The 22,937-nt window shown below is 35.6% G+C and overlaps 4 protein-coding genes across 6 annotated transcripts in view; 3 read left to right on the forward strand and 1 right to left on the reverse strand.

The window, feature by feature from the left end:
* LOC100179493 (DENN domain-containing protein 1A) overlaps positions 1–469 on the forward strand; it is an 11,258-nt gene extending 10,789 nt beyond the window's left edge. Inside the window, exon 15 of the mRNA XM_026838941.1 lies at positions 409–469. Within this exon, the coding sequence (XP_026694742.1) occupies positions 409–468 (60 nt within the window). The 3' untranslated portion in view covers position 469. The remainder of the gene's footprint in view (positions 1–408) is intronic.
* A 458-nt stretch (positions 470–927) lies between these two features.
* Positions 928–5,987, forward strand: LOC108951007. Its single transcript, XM_026839031.1, has 6 exons — positions 928–998; positions 2,048–2,207; positions 3,211–3,265; positions 3,490–3,544; positions 4,048–4,309; positions 4,530–5,987. Exons 2-6 carry the CDS (start codon positions 2,091–2,093, stop codon positions 5,166–5,168), a joined length of 1,128 nt encoding a protein of 375 aa, XP_026694832.1. The 5' UTR covers positions 928–998; positions 2,048–2,090; the 3' UTR covers positions 5,169–5,987.
* Positions 5,988–6,839: 852 nt separating this feature from the next.
* Positions 6,840–9,905, reverse strand: ck2b (protein kinase Ck2-beta). The gene is given in 5 exon segments (NM_001032419.1): positions 6,840–7,142; positions 7,544–7,733; positions 8,139–8,214; positions 9,093–9,243; positions 9,700–9,905. Coding segments are annotated over 5 exon segments (648 nt in total). The 5' UTR covers positions 9,840–9,905; the 3' UTR covers positions 6,840–7,051.
* A 9,208-nt stretch (positions 9,906–19,113) lies between these two features.
* The window catches only part of LOC778606 (homeobox-containing protein 1), a 13,032-nt gene continuing 9,208 nt past the window's right edge, over positions 19,114–22,937 (forward strand). For 2 of the 3 annotated variants that reach the window (XM_018811990.2, XM_018811998.2), the window contains exons 1-3: positions 19,114–19,381; positions 19,870–20,011; positions 22,606–22,680. In XM_018811990.2, the coding sequence (XP_018667535.1) occupies positions 19,194–19,381; positions 19,870–20,011; positions 22,606–22,680 (405 nt within the window). In that variant the 5' untranslated portion in view covers positions 19,114–19,193. The remainder of the gene's footprint in view (positions 19,382–19,869; positions 20,012–22,605; positions 22,681–22,937) is intronic. The other variant, XM_002121035.2, reaches the window with a different exon arrangement.

The following is a 22,937-nucleotide window of genomic DNA, read 5'->3' on the forward strand; positions in this document are numbered from 1 at the left end:
CCTCCTGCCAGCTTCGAGTTTACCATGTATGTTACTTTGTGGGTGAATTATTTTTTTGGGAGATTTTTTATGTATGACTGATAATTTGGACAACCCATTAGTAACCACTAGGTTGAAGCAATTGCCGTTAAGTGTCTTGACCAAGGACACATACGCCCCAATGGTAGCAATGACCCTTGAACCCATTACCTCTGTGTTAGAGCCAGGCACGCTGACCAACTGTGTCATGGCTCCAGACATTTTGCAATTGTCGCATTAAAAGGGATGCATTTAATGTTTTAATGTCACCTATTCTACATGTTATAATTTTTTTAAAACAAAAAAAGGATGCATTTAATGTTTTAAATGTTACTTACTCCACATGTTATGAGTTTTAGTCGTTGCCTTACCATTGTCCATATGTTACAGATACGACCGTCGAGACCTGCTCGACTCCCCCACCAGACCCATCTAAGGTGGAAGAATTAAGGTAAGAATTTTTTGTTTTTTTTTAAACTTGAAGAAAAAATAGAAATTGAGTTAAATTAGCTTTAGCAGATTTTAAGTGTACATTGTATTTCGATAATTTTTATAACTTGACAGTGAGCATGGGGTGCGTCATTATATCCAGTGAATCTTCTTGTTTATTGGATTTTACAGTATCTTAGTATTTGACAGGAAGCAGAATGTGTTTGATTATAACACTTTGTGTGATAATTAGTTATGTTATACCATTTCAATGGAATAAGGTTTAAAATCCAAAACTTTTACATCGTATATGAATTTCCCAAGCTATAAATCGGTACCGGGAATGAGGTGTCTACGTAAACCAACATGTGTATTATATAACTCGCCAGCGAGCATGAGGTGTATCTATAAACCAACACACGTTTTATACAATATGCCAGCTTAACCCTGTACCTCAAACTAATTGTGCGAAACAGAAATAAAAGGCCCCGTCCCCCACCCCCACCAAGACCCCCTGCCCCAGCGAGAAGATCAGTTAAATTGAAACAGCGGTAATTTTTCGCTTGGTGGGAATGCTTATGCTTTTATTTTGAAACTGTCTATTTGCATTTGAATTTTAGTTGTCACATTCAGACCTCGAATTTCACTGTGGCGTTTGGCAAATGCATGTAATTGCCACAGTATTGTTTCTCATATCTTCTGTAACACTAGAGATTGGTGGCATTTTTGACAGGTTTTAACTTTCTGTAGCATTTATGGGGCACAAAAATTTATGATTTATTCTGTAGATTATTTTTGAAAATCTTTCAAAAATGTTGATCTGCATTCTGAATAATTGCATTTTGTTGTTTTCTGTTTATTAAATGTTAGCAAAATGCAATATTAATAAAATATGTTTCAGTGAATGTTGGCATTGTTTTCCATGTGAAAATCTTTATATAGTAGTAGGGTGGGGAAAATGGGATACCCTTTCATTCTATTTTCTCGTCCAATTTGGTAGTAAACAAAAAACATTCAATATATTATAAAATCATATCCTCACCACTCCCTTTGTTAATTGTTAACACACGATCAGGGTATTTGGATATTTATAGAATAAAATTGTCCCATCTTCCCCGACCCTACTTTATATATCGGACACTTTCAAACGTTATTGGTTACAAAAATTTAGTTCTTTATTTTTCTATGTATTGCCTGTTAGGGTGGAATATTCTTGGTGTGGTGGATAAATCATAATTTTCTTTTGTTTCATTTTACAATGAGACCACGCATGTCACGCCACCACCGTACATGTTTTTCTTTCAAATTTCATTTAATTTTTCAAGTTTATTTTGTTTCGGTAACAAAACTAAAAATCACGCTCAGAACACCCTCAAATTGCTACAATTTGTATTAAAAAGTAAAGTTTTATAATCAGTTCAAAAGAATAAAGAAAATACTTTTTACCTAACTTTTGTCAATTATAAAATATAAAAATATTGCAAAATTTAAAATATTATATGATTGAAATGGTGAAAATCCAAGAATAGAAAAAAAAAGTTGCAAATACAGACATAAAAAATGTTAAGAGTAAAAATTAAATGCAATTTCTATTTTCTAGCACCACCCGTCGATACAGACCACTTGACCTCGATGACGAATCGATGTCTTCTCCGGACGACTCAGCAAAAACTGAGCGTTCGATGTCGGATGCATTCGAGCATGTAGAAGTAGACTTGGTGTCGGATATGAGCCTCGCGATGGATCGAATCACAAACAATGTAAGTTGAAATAAGTTTTACTATTCGGTTAACGACTACCAAAAAGTTTGAGTCCTTAACCGAATTTTGAGATCATCGGCACACAGTTCTATTAAGCTCTGAATTAGTTACACGAAAAGCGTGCGTCCATCTCGTTGATTGTAGCTTTGCGATAAGATAGAGCGGGCAGCACTGCTGTGACTTCGATCAAGCACTCTTGATGGTTAGTACTTAAAAGGTGGACTAATTTCCCTCTTTTGCAGCCATGTTATCGGTCAACTGGTTAAAACTGAACGGAAACAAATAAGGGGAAATCCACAGCCATAATATATACCTAATGAAATATATACTATATATACGTATTGATATAACTAACGTAATATTTAGTAAATATCATATACATATAAACATTTTACCCCTATGTCACAAACATAAATCTTATACTGCAGACTTTGTATTGAGTAACATAGACTATTATTATTATTTAATGATGTTAAACTATACATGATCAGATGGTAAATAGCAATCTTGTCTTTTTTTTCTTTATTTTATTATTTATATATATACAGTAGGGTGGGGGAAAACGGGACACCTTTACCTCTATTTTCTCTCCCCGTTTAGTAGTAAACAAAGAACATTCAAGAAATTATAAAACTAAATGCCCATGACTCCCATTGACCGTTAGTTATTGTTTAAAACACGATCAGGATATTTAGATATTATGTGCTAAAGGTGTCCCATCTTCCCCCACCCTACTATATATATATATATACAATACAAAGATGGGAAATTAAAGGACTTGGCAAGACCCGAGTTGACCAAAAATGCTGGTTAGCAATCTTATACAAGTTACAACTATACATAAAACAAAAACTTTAACCGTTGTCACCACTGTGTCATGGGCTCATAGCAATAGTAAAGTAAATTATCTATGTTGAACAATAGCCATGTATAGTGTTTTATTTCCGATGCAGTAAAAAATGCATTTTCCTATTTACCAATTAATTAAAAATATTTTGTTCAGCAGACTTCAACTACAGAACAACCAACACAGCCAGACTTGCTGGACTTTAACCAAGGTATTTCCAGTCAAAAATTAACCAGCTAGTTGCTTTGAATTTGCCGTTCGAAATAACTGTCTGGTTGTTAGTTGTTTTATGTTATATAACTAATTACCACAACAAAATTAGTGTTGTTAATTGTTTAAATTGTGATTTGAAAATATAGGATATTTTGTGCTAACAGTATCCCGTCTTACCCCACTATATCCAATCTTACCCCTACATTATACATTAATTACCAGATGTGTTAGAAATCACCAATCCAGCGCAAAGTGAAATCAACTCAACCAAACCAAGGTAAAATATCTTTTTGGGGAATAAACATAGTTCTGTAGAACGAATTATTATTAGTTTAGCGTACAGATTTTGTAAAAATATGTTTTTTTTTCAAACAATTTTGAAAAAGGATGCTACCTACTTTACGATATTTTGTATAAAAATGAGTTTCACATTTATGTTGAGAAAATTGCCATTGCGCTTGTATGGGTTGAAAAAGATCTAGTTCTTTGCAAAAAAAAACAAATGCAAGAAGATATATATTTGACTTATAATATGCCTAGCAACAATATCAAAAGACCACTTTTTGACACCTTTTGCTGGAAATTCGCAAGTTCAAAATGAGCCACGCTTTCGCTGGCTGTATTGATACAAAAAATCATAATCAAATGAGTTTTGCCCCTCTGCTCTACGCAAGTTTTCTGTCCTCACTAAGCTTACCTTGGGACACCTGTGTTATTTTTTGAAAAAATTACTTAAAATTAGCTAAATATTTGAATAAAAATTTTAATTTTTCTATCCAGTCCAAAACCGCAGAGAAATCCATCTTTAATCCGGAGGTCCGCTCATGTTATTGCCCGTCCATCACTGAAGATCAAACCAAAACTTGATGATGTTTATTCTTCCGAGGACCTTACCCCTTCACCCTCTGACACATTGGATGGTGGTATTTTAATTGGAGAAGAATTGACCAATCAGAAGCCAGAGTTGATTAAATTGACCAATCAGAAGCAAGAACCCTCAGTTGTGGATTTTAACTTAGGAACAACCAATGAAAAATTAAAAGTAAAAATCTTGTATTTTGCATGGTTGGTATTGTTACATTGAAACTAAAATTTTGATACATGTAATTTATTTAAACCCAACAGTTCTTCAGTAAGACTTTATAATAAAGTAAATAAATATATATAAAATCTTAAAATGCAATAATACATTTTAAATTTGTTTATTAAATTTTATGTAATATTTTTTTAAACCAAAAATTACTTCAAACTTTGATTTTCAGGCAGCTAACACCACGTCTGCATCTGCTGATCTTTTTGGTTTAGATTTATTTTCTTCAAACCAACCGACCCCTATGAACTCAAACAGCAATAACTGGGTTCAATTCCATGACGGCAACCCAGCTGTGCCACAGAACACAACAGCTTCTATTAAGCCACAAAAAGCTGCACCCTCTTCCATAACAAACAGTACATCTGTGGACAAGTTGCTCGACATGCACACGGCGCACGCCGCTCCCCACAAACTAAGCCCAGAGAAATTAAACCCTTTTCTCGTTAGCAACCCTAGTATTCAGCAACCCCTAACCTCAAGTAACTTTCAATCCCCAGCGTTTCAACAAAACCCGTTTTACGCAAATAGATTCTCACAGTATAGTAATATGTCCACTACACAGTCAGTATATAACCCTAACCCTATTAATAACTCTACCACACCATTCCCCACAAATGTGAACCCAAAACCCGCTTTTAACTGGAACAGGGATCGGCCAGTTAGCAAATCCTTGATTCAGAACAGGCCTGCCCAAAATGGGAACCTTCAGAGGGCAAGTACAGTACAGCCAAGAAGGGCGAACAAAAAAGGAGAAAATGAGTTGTTTGCTGACGTGTTAGGAGCTTGGAAAGCTAGAGAAGGATTATAAACAGTGTGGGACATCTATGGAAAAGCAAGCGCAGTAATATCTCGCTAAAATCAATAAATTAGTTTTTCAAAATATTTTGGTGGGGAAATATGGGACACCGTTTCATTCTATTTTCTCATATCATTTTGTTGTATGCAAAGAACATTCAAAGATTTCTCACGACTTTCATAAACGGTTGTTAATTGTTTAAAACATGACCAGGATATTTGGATATTATGTGCTAATAGTGTCCCATCTTCCCCCACCCAACTATATATAATTTACAAACGCCAAAATATTAAGACGGTAAATTACCCCTAAAAATTTTAGATTTTTTATCGCTGGATAAAAATTATCCCTAAAATCCTTACTCAACATTCCAAAATGTTAAGTGCATTTTACCTTTCTATATTCTCCTTATAACCAGCAATTGATAGCACAAGTTGCTATGCTTAATTCTAAATGACATTTACTCATTTCTTTCTTTCTCTATTATTCTTTTTACATTTTAATTTATTTTTTTCATCGTATTAACTGAAAAATTGAAATTACATGCATTTATGTATCTCGTTCAAATGTGTGCAATGTAGAAGATTAAAACACTAAAGTATAGGGTGACTAACCTAAAACTAAGTTTTTCAATTTGTAGCAGTGCAATTAATCGTATTTACATAAAAAACAGCACATATTTGTGAGTTCATTGTGCTATAAAACACACAAAACATTTTCTGCACTTTTTGAGAAGTTTCTTTTTCTCATTGTCATTCAAAGAAGAAAAACTATCATCTGCACTTGGGTTGTTAACTTGTGAAAAACACAATAAATGCAAACATCGTTTTAGCTGTCGGGTTATAGCATGCGCATGAGTGCTGTTTTTTGGTCCCTGTGTGAGTTCATTTGTTATAGAGCAGTGTTCCATCGTTATGGCACAATAGTTAATGCCTGTGCATACCTGTAACGCAAGGGACAAGGTTTCAAGGCTCTTAGCTGCTACCATTATAGGCGAATTGGTCTTTGACCAAGAGACTTTGCTTCAACCCAGTGATCACCTTATTTATTCATTCAATAGGTTTGTAGCAGCATAACTAATGAATACTGGGGTTCAATCTTACAGCTGCTGGCAGCATCTGCTTTTAATAAGACCAATGTTCTGTTCCACATGGGTGAGGTCCTACAGCATGCCACGTAATTGGACATAAGGCTTAAGCCAAATTTTGCCCCATTGCTACAACCCTCATTACCAGGTTTGGGTTTGAGCCATGTATGTTGAATTTCTAGCCTATACACACATTTTATTGAGCATTGAGCCCAGTATCCTTTGGTTACAATGTAAGCACCAAGACAATGTTACTACGCAACTGCGGTATAACATTTTTAAGCTGTTCACCAGAATTTGTTAGGGCATAAACTATGGTCACTATCTCTTATAATTGAAAAATACAATGTTTAGGCCAGATAGAATGACATCAAGTGTATAATCAATATTTAAAATCAATCAATTTTGTAATTGCTTTTTCTTTGCAAGCTTGTTAAATCCATTGATTTACGGAGAACACCCTTTTAATTTTCAAACCTTAACTTACAAAACTTAAGCTCTATTTTATGTTTGTGAATTCCCACAGCGTGGCACGCCATTAATCCTAAGATTTAGGCCAGAATTGGTCCTTATTCTAATGCTGAAATAGAATACAATTTTTCTTGATCATAATTTTGTATTTTTCGTGCCATAAGTTTAGGTGACAAAGATACAATACAGAGTGGCATTCCGGCACAACAAGACCCTGTAATGTAAGGTTCGTGTAAAAAGTGCTACAAATTCGCCATTGAAAGTATAGTGGGAAAAGCAACGACAACACTAGCGGAGCTTTTTGTACAAGTTTCTTTCAGCAAGCTTCTTTAGAAAGTCAGTGACGGAGCTTAGAAGGGTTTTTCAACTTTTGTGAGGCTTGGTACTGCAGCTGGTATGCCATTGGGTGAATTTTAAATCCGAAGAGGCTAAAATGTTTAAATTATAGTTTAATTTCCGTCACAGCGCTAAAATTATGGAGCAGTAAATAAGAATATAAAGGCTTGTAAAACAAAATATTTTTTTAGGTTGTCAACAAAATTTAAATATCAGTTTCTATACAAACATTACAGCCTGTCTGTATGGTATAACTTTTATTTTAAATCTTTTGGTTTAAAAACCATCTTCAGTGAAAAACCAAAACCATGAAATGCTGTCATGTTTGTATTTAAGCTAACCAGACCATCTGAATTTGGGAAGTTTGAAAAATGCTTTTAAAAATATTATATCATTATTAAGTAAATACAGAAAAATGTGTCATTTTTAAATTAATATAATAACTTAATTTGTGCTGTTTTTGAATACTGAACAAAATGTTTAAATTGCTCACCGCGACACAAACTGGTTGGTTGGTCGTTTTGGTCGATATTCTGGGTGTACCATGAATAACATGTGCGGAAAGCCAGTTCCAAAGTAAGCACCATCTGTGTGGTGATGTCGTGAGGATTTGGGTGTGTAAACATCCTGGCATTTCGGGCAATACAGTTTCACCATTGCTTCGCCTGGGACATCTGAAAGGCCTATATGGGACAAAGAATGTTATGGTGCATGTGAACAATTAGGGATGTGTCAAGCCGAGCACCAAGTCAAAATCATGTGCACAAGCGTGTGCCTTTTTTTAGCTCGGCAGAAAATTTGGTCCAGCGCCGAGCCTTTTCTTGTTATGAGGAGAACAATAACTGCCTAAACTGTTTTTATTACTTTCTGAAAAGTATTGTACAAGTTTCATCAGTAGTTCTGAGGTAGTACAAACTAAAGGTTATTTTTTAAATTATAATTATTTGGAAAATATTTTCACAATTTTTTTGATTTGTTTGATCAGAAATATGTGCTTAAGCTGTTTTTACTACTAATGAAAGTGACAATTATTGTCCTAAAAATGGGTGTCATTGTAAACATTTTAAAATTATTTTTTCATAACATACCAATAGGTAACATTGGTTGATTTTCGCAATACACTCTTGAACAATGTCCGAAGTCACCCTGCTGGTATTTCTCAAGCTGGAAAAAGACAACATCTGAGTGAATTTACCTTATCTTCTTTAACCAAAACATAACAATTTGACATTACGTCATGAGTCAGACTGGCTATTAGTCTGTTTTTCTTTGGCTTAAGGCTATATATGATATGTTAAATTGATAATAAATTTTCAAACAGAACTGTATGTTTATACCACAATTAAATCATAAAATGCACGATATTACTTACATTTACAGTTAACTACACTTAATTTTATTTTAGTTGGTATAAATTATGTAGTAAACATGTAAATAATAACCATCTAACATAACTATGAAAATTTCATTAATTTAAACAAACAAAACAAAAAGACTTTTCAGTCTTCAGTGGGGCTGGTGTATAGCCTATACTAATGGTTTCAAGCGATTATAATATCTTTAGGCCTATATAAATTATAAATAAAAAAGTTTTAAATAAAAAATTACAAGGGCAAAATTACAATTAAGAGTATGAATTAGCAGAAAAAAACTGTATCCCAAAAACTTTACAACATAAATCTAATTTGAATTTTAACTGTAAAAATGGCGAACCTAACCCTAATCCGGTGCTCATAGAGTTGAACAATTCTTGTGTAAAGAAATACAGTGCTACAAAAATTTAACAGGAAAAGATTCTTTTTGAATAACACAATGTCATTTAGACAAATATATATATATAGGATAGGCCTATCTTGATTTTTGTCTTTTTTTCCTAGCATCAGATCTTTACTATTGTTTACCTTTACACACTACAGTTCATGCTGCGCAGTTCAAATAAGCAATAACTTATTTTCATGTGATTTACGTTAAAGACAATAATGTGTATAAGTTTTCACATACATTCACAAGAAAAATAAATTCGATTGCCATAAGAAACTAACCATTTGTGCAATTCCTCTGTTAGTCAAAGTGTATCTAGCATGGATAAGTCCGTACAACATTTCAGCTGCTTGTTCAATTAAATCTGACTGATTTGTGTTGTCTTCCAAATCGTCATCAGGTTCAAGGTCCAATATCATGTCCAATGCTTGTCTGTGGTATATTAAAATAATGTTAACATTGAAGTACATACACAACCAGTGGCGCAAACAGAAGGTTTTCGAAGGTGTCGCCCCCCAGAAAATATTAAAATTAAAACCCTGCCCGCCATTTTTTGGTTTAATTGGCCTGTGTCTAAATTTTAATTTAAATCACCGAAATTTCTCAGATATTTTGTGAAAAAGCAAAAAGAATCCTGCAGATCTTTCCTATTGCTCCAACCCAATGGTTACTAATGGGTTGTTTAAATTTTCAGTCATACAGACAAAACAATCAGCCACAAAGTTACAAACAAGGTAACTTCTAAACTGGCAGCAGGTGTATGAAACAGAAGACCCGTGTTATAAAGTTTGTCGTTTTCCAGCCATGCGAAGATAAAGCAAGTTTCATTCATTCATTATATTACTGGCCATCCCAATTTACAATACAGTATACATTACATTTAAGTACCTGTAGTGTGGAACTTGCTCTCCAAGTCCTGTGAGGTTAAATTTATCCTGAATATAATCCTCGTCCACCTCACAGAAGAACTCATTCCCTCTCAAACCACAGAACCATGATATCCAAGACACTTCTTCGGAGGAACTCATCTCTGGGACCAGAAATGCCTACAAGGATCACAGCCTCTTGAAAGGGGTGAAAAAGACTGAAAAAAATACCCTACCAATCCTGTTTTAAAACATGATAGGTTTAGAATTGTAAATAAATTAATAAAAAAAACATATATAATAAGTATTTATGTCTTGATTGATTTTCTGATTGCCACATATATTTAAATTGCGATAGTAAAGTGTAGCTACCACGTTTATTTTCTTCCAATCAAGTGTAAATATGTTTTTAAGTGTCTGTGTAAGCAACACAAAACTTGTGTTTAACAACTGTTGCTTTGTCGGTATACCCTGTCTTTTCGTTTCAAATATTTCTAAATCTTCGCTACCGTAATCCAAGAAAAAAAGTTATTATTATTATGGTAACATTACAGAAAAGTTAAATATTTGAAAAAAAAGGTAACAATAAATAAAGTTGCGTGTCAAAGTGTGGCTCAGCTGTTAATACGCTCACTGTTATATCATACATGCTCCATACATTATAATAGCATATAACATACTTATTACACAGGAACGTTCAGATATAATCTGAATTAAGCCTTTGATTAATTAATACATATACTCTAAACTGTGGAATTAAAACAGTGACGTTTCCGGGCAAGACGTCTCTGAGACTCTGTCTATTTATAGCCCCTACGGAAAACTACTGAATACTACCAGAAACATTCGGCATTTTCGGCACATGGCAAATTTTCAGTATCCAATAATCGCTAACTTTAATTTATACAATATTTTATTATTTGCCTGCCGTTGGCGTTACGTGTTCGCGAAAAAATGGTATCCGCACATAGCACAAGTCATGAGCTCGCCGTTCAAGGTGCGTGAAGTAACTTTAGTATTTACATTTACTGTTCAAATAAATCAAAACGTGCAGAACCAAACCTTTCGAGACAAAACTCCCTCGTTCTTGGGACAACGGACAAAAGGTGAGAATGGGAATTTACAAGACGCGACCGTCCGTGACTGGTTGTGGTGGCGACAAAATTAGAATATACTGTATTCGGGGATTAGAAGCCTTTAACGTTTCCCCTGCGTTTGGGAATGGTTAAATATCTTCGTTTGGGAGTTTTTGTGACCGATTTTTAAGGTAAATGTACCAAGTTTTTGGGTTCTTCTTATTTTAATCGTTTTTTTTAATGAAGGTCGATAACAAAGTCCCACGCGCTTTCGTTCAAGCAACTAGAGTTTCTATGCGCAAGCAACGACACACATATTACATACAGAGTTTAATGTACAGTCCAAACTCCGTATCAAAGCAGGAAATGAGTAATGTGCTACGGGACAGAATAGTAAGGAATAAGGGGGAAAGCATTCGTTTTTGTCGAAATTGGCATATAATAGTAACCTTTATAATCGACATAGCAACAAAAGACAATTACACTAGCAGCATAGTAGCGTTTTTGCCCACAATGAGTCAAAATAAATTGTAAAATTCCATTCCACAAATGTGGTTAACCAACTCAATAACCGCGCAATTTATTATTGTCGAAACGTCTGTAATTCAGCGGGACCTCCAAAACAAAACAAGAACAGCCAGACATTTCTGGCGAAAGATCGGCTTGAGTCAACATGGTTCTGATCAGCTGGTCGTCTCGTTTTAAGTTTGTATTGATTTCCGTCAGAGTACTACTCAGTTTCTAACGTATAATTGCAATTTACATGAAGCCACTACGTTATCGATAGGGAAATGTATCGTTATGTGCGCTGGTAATAAATTAGGCGTAATTACTTAAACTAATTAATATTGTTTTTCTATTTTAATTGCAGTCGCAAATATTTCTCTACATTTGCGCACGATTTATTATTGTTTTCTTTCGGAAATTATGGTGTAGTAATACCAAACCGCAATAACTGCCTGTTATTTTTTAGTTAATTTGAATATATATATATATAATATAATATAATACAATTTACTAATTTATTAGGCTAATAGGCTATGCTCTATTATGCAGTATCTTATTTTGTGTTTACCTATCATTTATTTCTGTATCATATCAATTAATGTAGCTTTAAAATGTACAATATGTCAATATATAAAGTTTTAATTAAAATTTAACCAGAGCAATACAATGTAGTTTATACCTAACTAAATGCATTTAAAATGTTGCAATATGTGTATTTTATATATACAAATTTGGGATTCACTATTTACAGAATTGCACCATTTAAAAAACAAATATATAATTATTTGAATAGTTGTGTTGGCTTATGGCTCTTAATGACCACTCATTTGTAATGTTGAGACTAAAAGTAATTTTACCACTTGCGTAATTTAGTTAAACATTAACTAATGTTGGTGGACCACACAGTATGTGTACATACCGACAAGAGGTAACCTATATGTGTTATCAGCTGGAACGAAATATATTGTGACTTTAAATAGGAAATTAGTTACTTAGTTGGGTGTGTAAACAACATGTTATAAAAGCTAAAGAATAACTAACCTGTTTAGATGTAAAGGCATAAGCTTATAAACTTTGTCAGAAATACAGAGCGTATGAATAATTCACTATTCAAATGTATGTAAATGTATACAGCATTGACAAAAGTTGAATTTGAAGTTATTTTTTTGCTATGTTATGTTTGTAGTATATTGTTGTAAATTATATTTAATGTTTTCTAAACAAAGTTTATGGTATATTGTATATGTGTACAGCGTGTAACAAAGCATTTTTTATTTAAGAAATGTCACCAGTATGACAATATTGTTTATAAACTGTTAAATGTAACATTAAGATTGATGGAGGCTTAACATAAACTAATATATTAAATCAGCACACAGTTTCTGAGTTTATATATATATATTTTTTGTTTCATTATAAAAAAAGCACTTTTTCTTGTCATTATAAAAGTGTTGTTATGAAATAAACAGAGAGTGTTGTCAGTTGTTTGAACAATTTAATATTTTTCTATACATAACCTCTTTATTACTTTAACATTCCAGCATGTATATGTAACATAATATTGATGTTCGTCTTGGTATGGTTACCGAATTGTGTTTCTGTATGGACACCTGTACTATTGGAATATTGGGTGTCGTATTACATTGTTCTCTATAGTTGCTAATCAGGCGTTGAAATATCTCTCTTTTTGTTCAAAATATCCCCGTCTTTTCAAACGTAATATTCGCCCGGTGTCAGTTGTCTACATTGGAATGCTATATCGGCCGGGTTAAAACAATAGTAAGTATCGACCTGTTAGCGCTAGAGTAGCAATGGGGGTCGTTTAAATCCCTGGATTGTGCTCCGTCAATACTTTCTGCTTGTCAACCAGCTATTTAAACCCGCGTGCCGCATTGTAACGTGGCGAATCTGGTATCTTGTAACGGGCGTCTTTATGCTATGTCGTCTCACGTGTCGGTTACTAAGAACGCCCCGAAACTCGGTAATTAGCCTATAACATTGGAGTAAGCCCAAATAATCCATGCTATGTTTGTTGGTTATTGCATAGCGCCTCATAGCCATGGGCGCTTTCGTGTTGCCCGCACGGAAATAACGCAATTCTAATTATTGATTCTGCCCAATGAATAGAATTGGAAGCTATCAAGAATATCCGAAGCGTTTGGAATTAAGTGCCAGAACAAATATTTCATCTGACAACTCCTCATGCCTGCTGTTGAGCTACCACGTCTGCCACGAATTTTACAACAAAAAAAGATTTTCCTAAAACGGGTTATCTTTATGTGTTTTACAAAAGAACCAAATCATTTTTTCCAATAATAATATTTTTGTTAACACTGTACCATTACACTTAATTGATTATTTTTTTCAATTTCAATCAAACAGCGATAGGTTAATTATTCTCCTGGTGTACATTAAACTTAAGCGCGTGACGTAATTGAGGTTTCGAGACGGCCGCCAGATCAATGACGTTGTAAAATGGCGACCAATAGGTTATATCCGTAGCCGCTGCTCAGGGCTGGGTAAAACACAAGCAAAAATGACGTAACTCGTAAATTAATTATGTATAGGACTCGTGTGCATTGTTACCTACCGCTGGCTCCGACAACCTGCCTTTGACTGCCAGTCTAATTAACATATTAATTTCAAGGCGGATGCGAGCCCGTGAGTCCTATGCGCATGCCAAAGAAGCTGGTCTTGTGACTAGCGCGGGGAATGGCAGTTATTAGCCAGGTTACCGATTATACCTTATTTATGATTGGGTCGTTGCGTTTTGCGTTAAGTAATAAATAATTTACCGTCAAGCCTTTTCTAAATCGATGATTTCACCGACGATTGCTTATCTTTTCGTTTATAAATGTGCGACGCCGACTCAGCCTCAGAAGAAGGGTCTGACGTCAGTGATCAACGCCAGCCTGAAATGCAAGCCGTATACTCGCTCGGTTTGGAGCCAGACCCATTTCGGGGTGGTTCGGATATTTATTCTAGCCAACTTGCGCGGTTTTTGTTGCCTTCCACGGAAAACGAGAAGTGAGATTGGTTCGCAGGCGCTCATTTGGAGAACTAACCGCAAAGTTAATAAACAGCACACGCAGGTGCCGCTGGAATCGTACGAGGTTTGGCCTGTTTTTTCTTGGACCATCTTTGAAGCCAGCGCTGTGATTGCCTGCTACTAATTTTCTCCGTCATATATGGTATGTAGAAATGCGTTGAAGTATGTGATGTTTAATTTTTAGTAATTGGCTCACGATACAAACTTAATTTCGCCGCGTCTACTAATTAAGCTGTTAATGTCTAACAATAAACGCGTGTTGTTTTGCCTTTGTCGGGCTGCTGTCTTCTCGGTACAGGCCTTTTAAACACAGTGATTCAGACGCGTTTAATTATCTTTATTGTCGCTCGTGTAGGGCTTATTATTATTAGGTGGTCACGGTTGTATGCAATAATCACGACAGTACAGCCTCGAACTTGCCTGAACCAAGTTCGGGCTAACAACTAATCTTATTTGTTGTCTATTTTCTGAACCTACGCTCATAGGTTATATGTTCAGATCTAAGCAGAAAGTTCCCAGTTAGCCAAGTTACTTAAGTTTCAAATGAAAGTAATTAAACTTACTTTGCAGCAGTGCTGGCATACGGGTGTGATTTAAAATATTCGTTGCATATAAATGCTAATGACGCGGCAAGTTGCTGTTAAGGCGTTATACACGGGCATGGAATGTGTTTCATGTCGAAATTGGATAACCACGATCCATTGAAACTACCCGCTTTGTAACTGCCTCTGATAATTGGCTTCGAAACGTGACATGGTATCATACGGCCGTCTGCTAATACGATAGTACATAAGATATTAAACGGCTACGAATTTCGAGTCAGCCAAACCGCACTCGTAACCGAGAAAACTTTACAGGAGTATAACGTGGGCACAAATTGCCAAGTTTAGCCACGTTAATTGCCCGTGTGGGCCGCAGTAGATCAAAGCAGGTAAAGTTAGCTCGTGGCTGTAACTGAGTTATGACAACAGATATGCCGCTGTTTCTCGGCGATTGAAAACAGAATACAGGTGCTGGAATTGGGATTACAGCTATTATCTACTGCTGGGATAAACGTGTTTATTTTTGAACTTTTACAATAGATGTTTAAACCGCCGCTAATTTCGGACATTGTAAATTTTGTCGTAAGCAACGAAAAACATCCTGCTTGTACAAGAGGCGTTTTATGTTTAAATAAATCGTTTAATCGGCCACTCCTTGAGCAGGTTACGTTATTTTCAAGTGTCCAGCAGCCTATTTTATTAAGTGACGTCAGCCTACCTTGTCGGTGTGCTGAGCACGCGAGTTTTGAACTCGTCATTAGCTAGCTAATTGTCGTCGCAATTAACTAATGGTTAGTGTCTGTGGGTGGTTTTTGTTTGTCGTCTCGTTCGCTCTGCGTCGCATAAACTTTACTGAGGTTCGGAGAACTCTTCATTCTGCGCAGCAACAGCGGCTAGAACGTTCCGGACCTGTCAATGACGTGCTGACATTGTGACAGCAACAGACAAGGGTTTTGATGTGATTACTAACGCTCGGCAGGCGCGTTAGGTTCAGCCGAAGTGTTAACAATTTCAAATGAAACTAAAATCCGAAAGTGTTGGTTTTTAATGAGCTTTGACAACCCTAGAATTTTCTTGATTCTTTTTTGTCTGGTGTACTAGGTTTCGAAAGTAGGAGAAAAATGCAGTGCACTATTGTGGGTAAAGATAAAGATAGATATCGTTAGAACATAGTATTCAGTATTTCATAATCGTATTTTAACTGTTTTTAAAAATTATGAAAGCACTTTTAGAGTCGTTGAGATACGGTTATAAAATTCCGTAAATGTTTTCCATTTACCACCTAATGGGATGATAAAAAAAGGGTGAACCATCTTACCCCAACTCCTGTATTATGAGTGATATATGTATGTAATTTAAATGTAATGAAAACCTCATATTAAAATGTCCTAAGGCAGACTTAGATATTTTTTGTAGAAAACAAAAGTTGTCCGCACTAAACGGCCTTCAGAATAACTCGTCGTTAGCCGGTTTCTTTCCATGCAATATTTATCGCATCTAAATATTGTGACTGTGATTTTTAGATGGCAGAAAGCATCAATTAAATTTTGCTTTCAATAAATTGTTCTTGGTCATGGTCACAGCACGGCCTACTGAGCGACGAAAATCTTTGGGTATTCGTAGCCAAGCGAAACGTGGTCGAATCGTTTCGTTCAAAACAGAACTTTGCTTTGCACCCCGTTGGGTATTGTATTGGCAGCGGGCGTTATTGTTCGCCCAATATCGATGTATGATGTCGTATGTAACCAAGCACCGTGAATACCATTAGACTATTCACTAATCCAGAATTGATTTTCTGTCTTGCTTTTGCGCACACCGAGCCGCCGATATTATATTGCCGCTTTAATTTTCTTAATTTTAATGCCAGCGTGCGCTTCTTCGCAAACTCAAGTTCAGGTTCGTTGGATTTAAAACTTAAACGTTCGTGCTAAGCGTTGTCTCCCGGTTTATTATGCACTGGTTAACTCCGTGTTATTTCAACTGGAATTCCTCCGCTAAAATTGCCCGTTATTACCCAACCAATCGTGACTGGTAAAGCCCGCATGCTTAAGCGTGTATTGAAATATACGAATTCACCGTAACAGTTTCACCCATTCCAAACACCTCAACCGAATCAACCAAATTCATAACACGAGCCGCTGTTGTTGACGAGTTAAAACGCAGAACATTTTAAGTTATTTTGCCCGGACGAAAATAACCCTTTACCAACGGAAAGCGCTTTTCGGCGATTCACAGCTCCCACAACGCGTACTTTCGCCCTTCTTCACGAAAAAAGATCCGTAGGAGCTCAGTTTTTATTAAACCAAAACAGCAAACGAGTGGTTAATCGATAACTGGTCGTAATTCAACTCTCCATATGTCGAACGCCGACTTCGCTTGCTCAGTTATGCCCTTGCATTGATTTTAGCATCAAGATCGATAGAAATGTCCGATATACCAGCTACACCTGCAATTAAGATACATCGCAAACGTCGATTTTTTTTCGCTTATAAAGTACTTTTGATTGGGAACTCGCGACCCCTGGTCTAAATGTTGCTGTCGACTTCCGCCAAACGCAAGAACAAAGAAGCGGCCGTTTAGTTATACCGGTCGTGAAATGACGTCGACATAAGGAGTTTCAACCTCTCGTAGCGACTTTTTTTATTAGATTTCAAATTTTACTGTCAAAAAAGTTTAGGAATTTTCGCAACCAGAACAGTCATATCAAAATTAAAAGGCATACAACTGCACGCGATCCAAATACAGGCAGTCAGTCGTCACTTTAACAATCAACAGTATTACTTCAAGGTTAAATGCAAAACATCAATTTTAAAGTAACCGTTGTTCGTAAAGAGAAAAGCCAACGAAACAATCAGTACGTTTCAAGTAGTTAGTTTTGCATAATTAGGTATTTATCTAGCACTTTAACCAACGTTAAATATTTGCATCGTATTACGTCACGTACTTTGTTTTAATTACTGAGTGATAAATTTATAGTTCGTTACTGGTGCCTTGTTTCGCAGTCATTTTTGCCGTGGCTTGGTAATTACCATGTTATGATACACCATAAAGGTGGCTGTACACAGTATCCGGAATTCATCCGTTTTGTCTGTTTTGTCCGAATTTCGCTGCCGCATGCGGAACTCGGTAATGGGTTTGCATACGACTTCGCTAGCGAATTTGCATGCCAGATACTGTGTACAGCCACCTTAATACAAGTTAATCGGTCGCGGTTACTATTGGTTACCCCGGTTTTCTAGTCGATCGACTAAATTTAGTCGGCCGACTCACTTTCTGTGCATTATTTATTACAATAGTAAAACTAAGCTTTAGTCAGTCACTTCAGGCGGCGACTAGTTTAGTCGCTAGCAGAGAATGCCACCACCGGTCTCGAACCCAGTAACATCGTGTTTTTTTTCTTCGTAATCGTCAGCAGTTTATATGTTTACCTATAGTTGGTCGATGTTACCGGCTGTGATGCTTGTCTTAAAAATTAAGTCACATTAATAACTTTTAAAGGCTATACCGACAAAAATGGTTATAACAGATGCTCAAATGTAATCTAAAGGTACCGCACCGGACTTTCGGAAAACGAAATAGCTTCTTAAAATTGGCATTATTTGTTGATATTCCACTTTAAACTCCTAATAGCCATTTGTTTTTGTTGTATTGTAAATTAATAGAAATGTAGTATTATTTTATTTAAGTCAATACATCGAAATCGGTAAGCTTTTTATACCAATATTTGCGCCGGGCAGGAATTTTAAAATATCAAAGGCCCGTTAATAATGGTTTGATGAAATATGTTTTGGTCTAAGTTACTTCGCGAAGAGTAATTACAGTTTATTTTGAAGTTAAAACTGTCAGTTATAAATTGTCAAAGCAACGCATACTTTGACACGCGGTATAATTATACTGCTTTAATAATATCTTCGTTCTACACTGTATAATACCGCATTGCGTTATCAAAAGCAGAAAATTGGACTAAAAATAGATTTTACTTTACTTATCCCAACTGGACAGCGTTTAAATATTGGAAAACATCTGTAAATCGAAGATATTATTTTAAAAAAAGTACAATTATACCGCGTTTCCAACTGTGCGTTGTTTTTCATAACCTCAGATTTTGATAGCGAAAATGATAATTATATGACCTAATATTCGACCCAAATTTTTCTAGCATAATAGATTGTATGATCCGTGCATATAATACTTAACCTTCAGTTTTCTCCTTAACTTTTGATAAGGTGTTATATACTAGTTATATGACCTGGTAAATTCAACCCAGTTTGTTTATTTCACTTTCCAGCATATTAGATTTAAAAACCGTGCAACATAAAACTGAACCTTAAGTTTCGACTGAATGCGCGACACTAGACTCTCGCCCCATCCCGAAGAAATGGGGGAACCGGACCCCCCCAAGTTCACAGTCAACCAGATCCTTCTCCTGCAAAAGTTAAAGCAAAGTGGTCTCACCAAGTCGCAGATTATAAAAGGACTTGATGAGATGGAAAGATTCGATGATGTGGGACTCGGGAGCCCAGGAGCAAGGTAAAAGACCTCTGCTTTTTCATCTAAAAACGAACTTTTTTACAAATTTCCCGGATTTCACAAAAACACGCCATGACCAGTTTAATTTTGCGGCGTCGTGCTCGCACAGTTGTTATGGCGCTCAAGAACAGAAGGTATTGGTTCGAGTCTTACGCCATCTTTGGTAGGCGAATGTGTCCAGACGTTTTCTACATTGTGTTCATTATTTATTCTGTCATTCCGTTCTATTCGCATACTATTGTAGGATGGGGGAAGACCCAACGCCTTTAGCAGATAATATCTAAATAATTAAGTATACCGATCGTGTTTTGAACAATTAACAGCGTTCTATAGGAGTCGTGAGCATGCAGTTTATTAACTCTTTGAAAATTCTTTGTTTCCTACCAAATGGGACGAAAAAATATAATGAAAAGGTGTCCCATCTTCCCCCACCCTACTATTTTATTTCACTTTACCGATTTTACGAATAACTTGCGTATTTTTTCCAGCGTATCATCATCCACTCAGCAAGTACCGAACGGCAATTCCCCTAGCAGTGTAGGGTCGACTAACAGTGGCAATACAGTGACATCATGTGCTAACGCTGGAGCACGACGCAACAGCACAAGTCCTCAGTCGCCCCATTTACCAGTAAGCACTATGAAATTTCTTGTATAATTTTTTTAATTTTTCAATCTCGCGTTGCGTATGCTAAAAAAATTTCATTTTTTTTGTAAAAATTCTTATGTTTCTTTACATTGTGTATTGGTACTGTGTTATAACAGTCAGCAATAATAGAGCGATTAAGGATCTATACACCAGTTATAATTCGCATTAGTTCTATATCACACGCTACATAGATAGCATATATTTATTAAAAACGCAAAATTGTTCGCAAATCGGTAGAGCCAATGATCTATCTGCGAAGTTATACTGCCTCGCAAATTGCTTTAGGTATAATAGTTGAACCGTAAAATTTTAAATTCTTTGTTTACATTGTTAAACCGTTAAAATTAGAAAGGTATTTAAAAATAGCCATCACGTAAAAATATTTTATTTTATTTACAACTTTAATAAAATTAACGTAAGACATCGTACCTAAACTTTGCCCATATCAGCGTCAAAGGTGTATACACCTTTTTTATTTACTAACATATGAAAGGTACAACGAGCTAAATGCCTAGTACAACGCAGTACCATACGTGTCATTTACATTATCATTACTAATTTGGTGATTACTATATAGTACTGTGGGGTAAGATGGGACACCTTTAAGCACATAATATCCGAATATCCTGATCGTGTTTTAAACAATTAACAACGGTCCATGGGAGTCGTGAGAATACGATTTTAATTTTTTGAACGTTTTGGGTTTACTACCAAATGGGACGATAAATGAAAAGGTATCCCATCTTATCCCACCCTACTATATCTGTTAAATGCGTTGCAAAGCCCGCCAGCGCGCATGCCTTCATTAGTCACGAAAACATTACAGTTTCAATATCAATCTAGTTTTTTGGTGACCGGTTACGAGTTTGGCGTTGGAATCGCGCAGAATGAATTGCAGTGTTACTACGTGACGTTGTTTTGCATGTTAATTGGATATCGACGCTCCGTGTTATTATTTACGTCTTAATTTGCAACGATTGCTCGCCACGAGACCAATTAACTTCTATTTACGGTTTAATTAAACTCGTCATGTATAGTAATGAATAATACTAATGAATTAGGCGCTGTTACCCAAGCTACATTTTCGCAAGCCAATTCCAGGCTAATAACACGGCTAGGCAAACGGCTACAGCAATTTTTTGGATCAGCAAATTCGTCCTAATTCTAATTAGGGTTATGCTGACACGTAAGGGATAAGAACCGTGTTGCTTACAAGTTGATTACACGGCGTTGGGTCATATAGCAGCTAATCCCCATGTTATAAATTGCCCGATTAAATTGGCGAACCGGTTTCAACTGGAAAATATCGGTTCCAGCAAGAACGCAATGCTAGTTTTCCTATTATACATATCATATAAGTAAAGTACTAAGAACACATGATTCGATACAGAGACAAGCTGTATCAACATTACCTTAAAATAGAAACATCAACAAAGCCTAACAAAAGTAATTTATCGTAAAAAGTTCACTTATAAGCACAACATTGCAGCAGTGAACTATTTCCAGTATCTTGACAATAAATGAATATGAAAAAACCGGTCCAAGCAAAAGAAATTTTAAATAAGGTTTTTAAATAAAAAGAACAAATTGCAAAACACGACCTCCCTACGCTTCAACATACAGAATATTGTGTAGTTCCTGTCCGGCGTTAATCTAAACCACAAATCCTTTGAGAAACCGCTAAAACGTACACAGCGAAATTATACTAATTTACAATAAAATAGAAACATGTACTAGTACTGTTTGAACTAAGATTTTAAAATATTTTCATGCTTTTCTGAAGGTCCTATGTTCTTAACTCGGAAACGATTTAGAGAATTATATATTAGTTTGTGTAATATAAAAATCGTATATACCCGTTTATGTTATTACTACATATAGTAGGGTGGGGGAAGATGAGAAACCTTTAGCACATAATATCTAAATATCCTGATCGTGTTTTAAACAATTAACAAAGGTCTAAGGGAGTTGTGAAGGCACAGTTTTATATTTTGTTTTGAATTTTCTTTGTTTACTACCAAATTGGGCGGGAAAATAGAATGAACAGGTGTCCCATCTTTCCCCACTCTACTATATAAACAAATTTGTAAAATGAACATACGTAAAGTAGCAATGTTTGGTGGGCCATGTCATCGTGTCAAAACAAATGGTTTTTAGTCTGTTCCTCGTAAATAAAATGTTTGCGCTAAAGTGTGACAATCAAATTTAATTAAATCGAAATTGCTCGTGTTTGAATGCAGCGACGCATTTTGCAGCCACCGGATAGTGGGTTACAATAACGTGCTACATATTACAGATTAATCCTTTCGGACAACACTTTATTAAAAGAAAAAATACTACAAAAATAATTTCAAACGTTGTCATTATGAATTAGGCCGTTTTTGTACTTGAAAATTATTTTAGGCGAAAACGATCTACAAGATTACCCCAAATAACATGTTTTTTTACGATCACATGTTTATGGGAAAAAATCTTCATAATCACATTTTTCAGGCCAAGGTGTAAAAAAAGGAATTTCCTTTGTTATTTTTAGCAGGTGTAAAAAACAAGCTGTTTTCTTAATCGTTATTTTTCAGCAGGTAAAGACGAATACAGTGATTCCTCATCCCCAGCCTATCCCCAACCATTTGATGTTTGGAGCTCATATGCAGGTAGCCATACCTGTTTTTACCATTCAGTTATATTTTGAATATAGTACTGTGGAGTAAAATGCATACCGTTATAGCGCATAATATTCTATATTTCCTGATCGTGTTTAGTCGTGGCATAGTGGTTAGCGCGCCTGCCTGTAACCCAGAGGTAATGGGTTCAAGGCTCGACGTTGCTACCATTGTGGGCATATGTGTTAGGCAAGACACTTAACATCAATTGCTCCAACCCAGTGGTCACTAATGGGTTGTCCAAATTA

Source organism: Ciona intestinalis, chromosome 1, assembly GCF_000224145.3.
Source record: "Ciona intestinalis chromosome 1, KH, whole genome shotgun sequence".
Taxonomy (NCBI): domain Eukaryota; kingdom Metazoa; phylum Chordata; class Ascidiacea; order Phlebobranchia; family Cionidae; genus Ciona; species Ciona intestinalis.